The following is a 10,721-nucleotide window of genomic DNA, read 5'->3' on the forward strand; positions in this document are numbered from 1 at the left end:
AAAACAGCGTGTACCTGTCAAATTGATTCTGTTAATTACGGACATATGGTTTAATATTTACGACACCTACAACCAGAATTTTTACAAATATATATTATTGCTAAAAATACACATATTAAATGTTAAATACACTAATTCTTGTGCTGATAATGAAAAAATGCTGTAGTATTTATAATAGGTCATACAAACCTTTGAATGGTATTTTCATGTAAATTTTCAAGAAAAACGCTTTTTTAAAAGGTTAAAACTTTTTTTACAGTAAAATATGGAATGAAGCACATTTTTTTAATTGTAAAATCAACAGCAGGGATACATTTCTTTATTATAAATGAAGAAAATGTTTTACATAATTTTATTGTAGTTCTGACAACCACTGGAATTTTACTGTATAAATAAAAATTAGTTTTTACAGTGTATTAGACAAGACCTACTGCAGAGTTTGCACCTGTGATTTGCTCAAATGTTGGATACATTTTATTTATGGATTGATTGATTTTTGGCACAAATGCATAGATGGGTTGTTGTTGTTTTCTGCATCCCGTTAAGAGCCGCTTTGTCGTTTATTTTCCACCTGAAAGCTGCAGGAGAAGTATTACCCGGTGTTCTGGCGCAAACCTTTTATCCAAACGTGCCACTTGTCGTGACGCACTGCCTGACCGGCTCCCAATTTGATTTTAATGAAATGGCCAAGAAAAGCCGCTTAACTGCGTCTCAAGAACGGGTCCTTAAGGCGATTTCATCACCATTTGTTTCATTTACTTTCTAATTTTCCTTTCAAAGCAACTTGTTATCCCGGTGCGCTCCATAAAAAGGATAGACACGCTGCCAGGTGCAGCAGGGCTACCTCCATCCGCTTAGATAATGCCTTGAAGGGGTATTTTCTTTTATGCTGCTGCTCCTTAACTTCACCTAACAGTTTTCTTTAAAAAAAACACCCCAGGGGAGTTTTCAGTGTGGTGTCCTCTCCTGGAATCTTGGAAACACAGCACAAAATAAATAGATTTGATTAGTTTTTTCTAAAATTCTTTAGAAACTTGTGTGCATTTTTGCAGCACCATGATAGTCATTATTATAACACTGCATTTAGGATGTTCAATCTTTATCATGCCTAAAAAACATTTTGCCTCCATCCAACTGTGCAACCGATCTAATTGACATTTTGAGCGTCCATTTAACAGGAACCTCTGCAAAATGACGCAGAAAGACAGCGCTTCTGGAGCAAATCCATTCCCAGTAATGAATTTGTTCTTCCTCCATCTGATCAGATGGAAATCCTGTCCTCTAGTCCAAGGATTACAACTTCCGCTCTAACATCTCTCTTAATTGCCTAATAGCATTGCAGCGTGAATTCTGCCTACATTAAGACACTTTCACATTATCCGCGCTGATTGGAAATGTGATGACAACACCGTATCAACAAATTACAGAGCGCCGCTTTCTTTCACAAACGGGCACAGGAGCGGCACTTGTACTCTCCCAGATTTTAATTCTGACAATTACAGTCAATTTGGGCAGAATTAATAGACAGACCTGTAGCAGCCTAATCCTCCCGTGACATTGCCTACATCACTGGATTCAAAAACTACAGCGAGGAAAGGTGCAGAAGTTCGTTTAAAATACTGGTCGCATGTTGCTTTCAAAACATGCCAGCAGAAAGTTATCGTCTCCTCATCAGAGACGTAGCTATGGTCCATGCATCTGGTAGATGAAGCCCAGCGCAGACACACATACATATAGATATAAATATATATTACAGCGATAGAATCAGAAATCTAAAATATTTGTGGCTACTAATAATCACAAATATGCGTGTCCTACAAATGTGAGCCATGTGGGAACACTGCAGTAATAATACCATAAATCCCCTTCATATGATGTTTTCTATGAAGCCACTCAACAGACTGGAGGGCAGCTTTTAACAGGCTGTACTGCGAAAATCTGAATTCAGAGCAGCTTCAGATATTTGAAGCAGGAATAGTAGATAAACTAGGGCAAGATGCTCCCTTTGAGAAGAATGTCTGTATATGTACATGATGATATGCACAAAAGAAGAGCTTACATGTTAATCTGAGTACAAATGTAACATTTAGTCAGCCTTTCACACTGATTATATTTTTATTTGTTATGTTTTTGGGTGTATTGGATGATGGTGTATAGAATTTATTGCATATCTAGGTCAGAATAGTAAAATTCACTGATGTCCATGAGAGGGCTTTTTACCCAATATCATGAGGCCCGTTTTTTATTATTTAAAACTAGAATAGAATAGAATAGAATAGAATAGAATAGAATAGAATAGAATAGAATAGAATAGAATAGAATAGAATAGAATAGAATAGAATAGAATAGAATAGAATAGAATAGCTTTATTGTCATGACGATAACATAAATAGCTGCCACTGGACGATGCATTGATAGCAAGCTAAATAAAATAACAATAATAATATAATCAAATATAGAACAAGACTATATTAAGAATAACAATATATGCAAAGGAGGCATCAAATATACAACACAGAGTGGGAGGTAAATCAAACAGAAGCCAATAAATAGGATAAACATGTGCAGGAGATTGCACGTAAACAGTATTTGAACCATTAAAGTGACACCATTGTTTGGAGTTTAGAAGTCTGATGGACCATGGTGGAAAAAGTTGTTTCTCAGCCTGCTTGTCCTGCATTTTAAGAATCTGAGTGTCTTCTCTCAGATCCTTAAAATGCAGGACAAGCAGGGTGGGTACCGTCTTCCTAGATCTTACTAAAACTAATAATAGATCAAACTAATGGATCATTACCTGCAACAAAGTTTGGATATGATTATTCTTATAAGAAAGAAAACAAAACGTCCTGCTTGTCCTACTCTCTGCGAAATTTCATTAACAGCAAGGGGCATTAAAAAAAAAAAAAACATTGCGAGTGAGTCTGCAGCAGAATACTTTCAGCACCATGGTGAGCTCCAATTCAGACAGCAACTCCTGTCCTCTGACCGGATGTAAAGGTCTGAAAGCTCATCAGGTGGTTTGGAAATTACATCCCGCTATTACAAACATAATAATAATAATAATAATAATAATAACGTTCCGCAGGCCACACATTGCTCACAAACCCGGCAAAAACAGCGTGGTTGCTAAGCGACCGGCTACGCTCCGCCATGATGGTGAGCGATGATTCTCGGCTGAGTTTTAAGTTGCGGTCAGGATAAACTGTGCTGTACGGTCACAGGTGCGCTGTTTATCCGGAATCGGTTGTTTTTTTCCCAACCAGGTTCGATCGCCTTTCCGCCAATCAGAGCCAAGGACCGCTCCCTCCCGGCTCCCCCGCCGCCCATTGCGCGGCTCTAATTGGCCGACGCGCAAATCAATTTCCCCCGAGCCGCTACTCTCCCTGAATAAATACTTGTTGTAAATCTGCCCTCCCACCGCTATCTATGTAACGCTCGAGTGATCACAAGCAGGGAGCGCATTTAAACCTGGGAGACTTGGAGGGATCGGGCAGATGCTGATGCAGGTTTAAAGGAAGCAAAATAAATAAAATAAAATAAAACAAGAAAGACAAACTGACATCATGAGTATGAACTACGCTTCTGCGGCGCCCACACAGAGGTCCACGTCGTTTTTCATTGAGGACATCTTATTGCACAAACCCAAGCCGCTGAGAGAGGTCATCCCCTCGCCGTTCTGTAGCTCCCTGGCCTCCCGGATGCCCATCCTGGATTATGGATACCCGCTGATGCCAACTCCAATACTGGCGCCACATCCGCACCATCCTCTCCACAAGCCAGAGCATCACCAGTACTTCTTCACATCTGGTAAGCACGGGACAGCTGTGAGGCCCGGAGGAGCAGGAGAACTTGGAGAATACCTGGAGAGAAAGCAGCACAGTCTATTGGTCCATAACCTGTATCAGAAAGAAAATAACACAAGGGTTGATTTAGTGTAAATAGTCATTTATGGATTTACACATATTGCTTTAAACTTTAGATGCACTAGTGATTGGACCTACATTCTTCCAGAAGTGGGTCAAAAATGACCCGTAGAAGAATCAATGTGTTTTTATGCCATTTTTGTCCTTTTGGTTAAGAACAATCATTTGTAGTATAGTTTGTATTATATTTTAGAAATAGTTCATGTTTGAAATTTGTCTATCTTTCACTTGATACCAGATTTGAACATTTTGATAATTTAAAAAGAAGAATATCACACAGAACAGCAATAGAAGAATGTCAACATCCATTTTGTTGACATTTTTCCACTCTTTTCCTCCAGCTGCTGCTGCTCTCCGTCCCTCCAAGTTTGTTACGATGATATACTCAGTGATAAAGACCTTGGGGCAGTAATACTAATATCACAATTTCTTGAAAAGTATCAAAGGTAACTTAAAAATTTAAATGGAATTATGTCAAAAAAATGTTTTTGAGGAATAGAAAATGATAGTAAGTTTTCGTTATAAAGATATTGTTAAAAAAACGACCTCATCGGGTCATTTTTGAGCCATTTATGCATCTAAGGATTAACGAGTGAGAGAGTTGGGCCTACACATCACACACATGGTAGCTGAACTGCATCAAAAGAAAAAAATAATAGGAGATAATAACTTATTTAGCTGTTTTCTCCAGGACATCAATAATCAAGAATCTTTATTGTAATTGTGCTTTCACACAGCGAAATTTCAATTGGTGACTCCGAGTTATTGAGAAAATATAGAAAAAGACGCACTATTTTCAAATAAAATAAAATCCTCAAGATATATAAATATACAGACTGAATCAGTGCAAATGAGCACGTTTACCGAGGCGTATTTAATTTAATTTTTAAAAATGGATGACTTCAACACACCCTCTTCCTCTTCAATTAAAACCTTTTTAAATATTATTATTGCTCTGATTAGAAAGCACGGTGAGGCTACAGAGTCTCATTTCCACGTGATCACCAGATTTCCATTAGTTAATCACAGTATTCGCTCTCATATGTTCACACTTTTTGTCTCTGTGCTCTTACGAAGAGTTGTCTTTTTGTTTTAAACCACCTCCAGGGATGCAGATGCCGGCCTTGTTCCAGCACCACGCAGAGCTACCGGGCAAGCACTGCCGGCGCAGGAAGGCCCGGACGGTCTTCTCCGACTCGCAGCTGTCCGGCCTGGAGAAGCGCTTTGAGATCCAGCGGTATCTGTCCACCCCGGAGAGAGTGGAGCTGGCCACGGCGCTAAGCCTGTCCGAGACCCAGGTAAAAGTACTGCCAAAGTTTATTTGTTCCTGCTACAGCTCAAAGATGGGGAAAAAACGAGCAAGCAAACCAGAAATGTTAGAAAATAATGAATCATCGAAGAAATATTCAAGGAGCATGACGATAGAACAAAGCGCTGCGTAATGGAGAGTAACTTTAGAATAAATATGTGTGGAAAAAAGGTTATTTCAGTAGTAAATACGAATCAAATAATCAGCATAAACCCAGTTCTAATCCGTCCTTTAACCCGCTCCGTGCAGGTGAAAACGTGGTTCCAGAACCGGCGGATGAAGCACAAGAAGCAGCTGAGGAAGGCGCAGGACGAGCGGAAGACTCCCGGAGATCTGGAGAGGTCCGCCGAGAACTCCAGCGAGAGCGACCTGAACGAGAAGAGAGGCGAGGAGCTGAAGCACTGCCTGGAGCCGGACTCCTACATGCTGGACGAAAACGACGACGATGTGGATATCGAAGATGACATTTGCTCCCCGAATCACCTCCTATAGTTGGCTGCAGAGCTGTGCCCCGAGCAGCAGCTTTCCCTCTGTAAATATACTGTAGGTAGACCACACTGACTGTCCTCTCCTTCCATTACAAACATGTAAGTTACTGTTTTAAATGAAGGGGGGGATAGGCCATACAAGACAATGTAAATATTTATTCAAACATGCAAAATGGGCAGATTAATTGTTTACAACTGCAGTTTTTCCTCGTGTATTATAATAATAATAATAATTATTATTAACATCATTGGCGTTGTTGATGTATTATTATTATTATTATTATTATTATTATTATTATTATTATTATTATTATTATTATTATTATTATTATTATTCAGGCCAATGTCTGGCATATTTAGTAATATAGCAAGGCTGTAATACTACGTTACTATACATGTTATTTTTATTACACGGGTGTCTTTTTTTTAAATCTGTACAAATGACTACAAAAAAGCCTGTCGACCAGCTCTTTGCTTTGTAACATATACAGGCATCGTGCTACCCATCTTTTGCACTTTTATTCCAAACAAAGTATCCCATGCACCCCTCAGTGTGTTTACCTTTGACGTGTTATTTGCAGTTTGTCCATGTTGTTGGAGGTTTTTGTAAATCAAGTTTGATTGAAGACACTGTGCTTCAGTGACTGACATTTAAATTTATATATATATATATATATATATATATATATATATATATATATATATATATATATATATATATATATATATATATATATATATATACTACCGTTCAAAAGTTTGGAGTCGCTTAGAAATGTCCTTAATTTTGAAAGATTTAAGATAATATTAAATGAATCAGAAATACAGTCTAGACATTGTTAATGTGGTAAATGACTATTCTAGCTGGAAACAGCTGATTTTTAATGGAATATCTACATAGAGGTACAGAGGAACATTTCCAGCAACCATCACTCCTGTGTTATAATGTTACATTATGTTAGCTAATTGTGTTGAAAGGCTAATTGATGATTAGAAAACTATTGCGCAATTATGTTAGCACATGATTTAAAGTGTGAAAACATGAAATTGCCTGCATGACCCCAAACGTTTGAACGGTAGTGTATAATATTTAACACCATAATCAACCGGTACTCTGCTCCGTTGTTCTGTTGTTGTGTCTGCCTTTTACGCCTCTTACCTTCTTTATTCTCCTGCCTGAAGCTAAATTTCTTTCCGGTTTACATTTTTAATACCATGAGCCGGATTGATTTTTTAAGCCTTAAAAACAATCATCTAAATATGCTATTGATGCAGCGCTATTGTTTAAAGCGAGCATGTTCCTGTGATCCTGTTATCACGGTCGGATGTTTAACTGAGTCCAACCATCTGCTGGAACCTCTGCATGGAGACGCAGCGTCCTCAGCACGGAGCTGGGCTCTGGATGCGGGATGCTGCTATCTGCTGCCTGACTACACGGTGGCCTGAAGCCCGCTGTGCTGGGAGGAAACTACCAGAAAAAAGCGACAGCAAGGATTTATGTTTTCCACGGGGGTGTCGAAATCATGTTAGTTCAGGGGCCGCATTCAGCACAGTTTGATCTCAAGAGGGCCGGACCAGTAAAATCAGAACACAATAATCTATAAGTAATCTTCCCTTTGTTTTAGTGCAAAAAAGTACATTCTGAAAATGTTCACATCTTCTTACAAAACATTATGAACAACCTGCAATTTCCTCAGAAAAATAAGTTTAATTTCAACGACTGTATGCCTCAGTTTGTCATGTACACATTTCAACTTACAGATCACAGAGTGTCTACAAAGGCACAAAACGTTCAGTCACATTCAGTATCTGGAACTGAACAATCGAGTATTTTACTTTATGATCAAAACAACTTCTCAAGGTCTAGATTTTTTTTAAATTTACCTATATGCAATTTACAGTTTTCAGTTGATGTCTTCTCTGTGTGTTTTTTTTTTTTTTTTTATGGTATTTTTTGACCTTGTCGGTTTTATTGTTAGGACAGCAGTGAGAGAGAGACAGGAAAGTGGGAAGAAGAATGGGGGAAGGACCTGCAGCAAAAAACCATAAGCTGGGTTCGAACTCACGACCGCTGCACTATAGCCCCTGTTAATGGGTTGTGTCTTCTCTCTTTGAATTCTACACTTTACAACGTCATCCCTCGGGCCATATTGGACCCTCTAGAGGGCCGGTTTTGGCCCGCGGCCTATATGTTTGACACCCCTGCTCTATGAGCATCCAAAACCACATTTGGTGATCTGTTTACACCCCCTTTATGAGGATATTTCTCGTTATATTCTCCTTAGTTAAGAATGAAGTTCACCACAAAACTGCAGGTTGTTTCAGCAAATTCAGTTCAATCAATCCCCAATAAACGGCAGCGATTACAGTTTTTTCTAGGGCAGCTGAATTCTGAGCAACAAAAGAGAACTATGGTGATTTTTTTCTAAAATATTTATATGTCTGTGTCAGCGCATTGCTAAGAACAGTCAAATGCAATTATATATAACATGATATAACATAATAGTCTAGGCCATGAGGCAGTTAGACACTCCATGGATTTGATTTTCTGAAGAAAATCAATCAGGAAAACAGTCCATAGAATCAGATCGTTAGATTTTATTGTTGTTGATTAAAATGAATTCTAATGAACGGCTACTCTATTCTGAACACCTCTGCCTTCGTGGCAGTTGTGTGTTTGAAAATGTTTCTGAATATTGTGTGTAAATGGAAAACATTTGGTCCTACAGGAAGTGATAGCTCTGACATCCACAAGTCTCATTTTCTTCATGAAAACGTGCCAGTCATTTATGTTGGGGCACCACTGTTAAAAACTTAATGTGCACATATTTTTTGACCAAAAAATATGAATTACTTTTGCCCAGAAGCATGACAATATAATGTGCCGCAAAATCGAATAAATCCAAAATTTTGATATATCCACCATTTAATGTATTTTTTGTGGTAGCATAAATCTTTATTACTTGGTGAAGAGAAAAAGATGTTTTGCTTTTATTAGTAGTAGTATTTTCAATTTTGTTTTTATTTTTCAAATCAGCAAATTAAAATTAAATTTTGCAGATGCAATTTCTTCAATTTTTATATATATATATATATATATATATATATATATATATATATATATATATATATATATATATATATATATATATATATGTGTGTGTGTGTGCGTGTGTGTGTGTGTGTGTGTGTGTGTGTGTGTGTGTGTGTGTGTGTGTGTGTGTGTGTGTGTGTGTGTGTGTGTGTGCGTGCGTGTGTGTGTGTGTGCAGTGGGACCTGCACTGTGGCTTGGTGGTTACAGCTAGAAGATCCCCGGTTCGCATCTCGGCCTTCCTGGATCTTTCTGCATGGAGTTTGCATGTTCTCCCTTTGCATGAGTGGGTTTTCTCCAGGTTCTCTGGCTTCCTCACAGTCCAAAAACATGCTGAGGTTAATTGATGTTTCTAAATTGTCCGTAGGTGTGAATGTGAGTGTGATTGTTTGTCTCTATATGTAGCCTTGTGATAGACTGGTGACCTGTCCAGGGTGTCCCCTGCCTTCACCCTCAGTCAGCTGGAATAGACTCCAGCCCCCACAACCCAAATGAGGATTAAGTGGTGTATTGGTAGTGGATGGAGGGATATTCATTTCTGTTTAATTAAGAACTAACTTCTTTGATATGGAAAGACTGTGACAAAGCAAGAAAATTTTCAACAAGACCGAACTTCATTTCTAAAGACATTTTTGTATCTTACTGTCCATTAACACTTAACATAAAAGAAATGTAGCTCATGTTCGCTCTGTTGGGGTAATTACAGGAGTTCCCTCTATAATTATGGAATTTACTGCAGCAGGGCACTTAATCACTACAGTGGATGCAAAAAACAAAAGGGTTATTTCATTTATTTACTGACAAAGTCTACTGCAGGATATCTCATTCATTCATCTTTAAAAAGCTTGATCAATGGATTTTTCAGCATCAACATAAAATCTACTTCGCCACATTTGACTGTGTTCCCTCTTGTCCATAGTCTTAAGGTTTATAAGACTCTACAAATAAACAAATTTCTTCCAAATAAACGTATTTATTGTCTAACTAATGGAGGGTGGAGGGTTAATAGGCATTTGATGCTAAATTTGATAACACTTTCACAGGATCTTGTGTGGACGCAGACATTTCAGGATCTTAAAACAGCTCCTATTACATGTATTAAATTGTTTTCATCCAACACTTCATCTGATCTCATCTGTGAGAATTTGCACAATAACAAGCAAATCCTCTCCTGTCCTTCATGCTGGATCCTTTCTTACCTTTTGAAAAGCAATCCACATCATCTTCAAAATGTGATTCTGATTAACAAGCAGCAGAGAAAAAACTATGTGGAGAATAGGTCATGCAGAAGGTGATCAATTAAAAGATTAAGCGTTTTGCAACACATAAACGCATCTGCATTTGGGCCTAATAGCAGGGCCATCAGCTCATTTTCAGGAAGCCTGCCGCCTACTGAAAGCGTGCTTCTCACATCAAAGCATCCGTGCCTGCCTTAGCTTCCCAATGAGCAGAAAGGGATGCTAATTTGGCCCCCTTCATGTATAGCGGTGAAAGACTCCTTCAATTAACTGGATTTCAATAGCGAAAAACGAGTAGGTGGGACCAAAAAAAAAGATGCAAAGAGACTCAGTCTGGATAGGCAGTGATTCTCATTAAATTAAAAAGGGCTCGGCCATTTGTTTCCAACCGCGCATCTGAGGACTTAACACTAAAAACACAGAGCTTCAAAGAGTCCATGATGGGTTAAATAGAGACTATAATCTAATTAAAATATTGCACAGAGGTAAATAGTGCTTTGATAATGATCTGAGAGTTCAATTAGTAAAATGAGCTGCTTGAGAGTGTTGTGTGTTGAGGTGGAGTTAGGACCAGGACCAAATCAGCTGAGCTTCAAAGTATCGTCCCTCATCTAAGCACAATTTTCAGCACTCTAAACCTGAGAAATGAAGACAACGGCAGACCCACAACAA

At 38.4% G+C, this 10,721-nt stretch overlaps 1 protein-coding gene across 1 annotated transcript; it reads left to right on the forward strand.

Annotated features, from left to right (window-relative positions):
• Positions 1–3,398: 3,398 nt before the first annotated feature.
• Positions 3,399–6,271, forward strand: bsx (brain-specific homeobox). Its single transcript, XM_023275115.3, has 3 exons — positions 3,399–3,807; positions 5,031–5,221; positions 5,482–6,271. Exons 1-3 carry the CDS (start codon positions 3,564–3,566, stop codon positions 5,722–5,724), a joined length of 678 nt encoding a protein of 225 aa, XP_023130883.2. The 5' UTR covers positions 3,399–3,563; the 3' UTR covers positions 5,725–6,271.
• The last annotated feature ends 4,450 nt before the right edge of the window (positions 6,272–10,721 follow it).

Source organism: Amphiprion ocellaris, chromosome 14, assembly GCF_022539595.1.
Source record: "Amphiprion ocellaris isolate individual 3 ecotype Okinawa chromosome 14, ASM2253959v1, whole genome shotgun sequence".
Taxonomy (NCBI): domain Eukaryota; kingdom Metazoa; phylum Chordata; class Actinopteri; family Pomacentridae; genus Amphiprion; species Amphiprion ocellaris.

Bases quoted from the DNA above. Each gene is read 5' to 3' on its own strand.
- bsx (XM_023275115.3), top strand. From the start codon at position 3,564: ATGAGTATGAACTACGCTTCTGCGGCGCCCACACAGAGGTCCACGTCG. The intron at 3,808-5,030 runs GTAAGCACGGGA...AACCACCTCCAG, and splicing joins CCAGTACTTCTTCACATCTG to GGATGCAGATGCCGGCCTTG. The intron at 5,222-5,481 runs GTAAAAGTACTG...CGCTCCGTGCAG, and splicing joins TAAGCCTGTCCGAGACCCAG to GTGAAAACGTGGTTCCAGAA.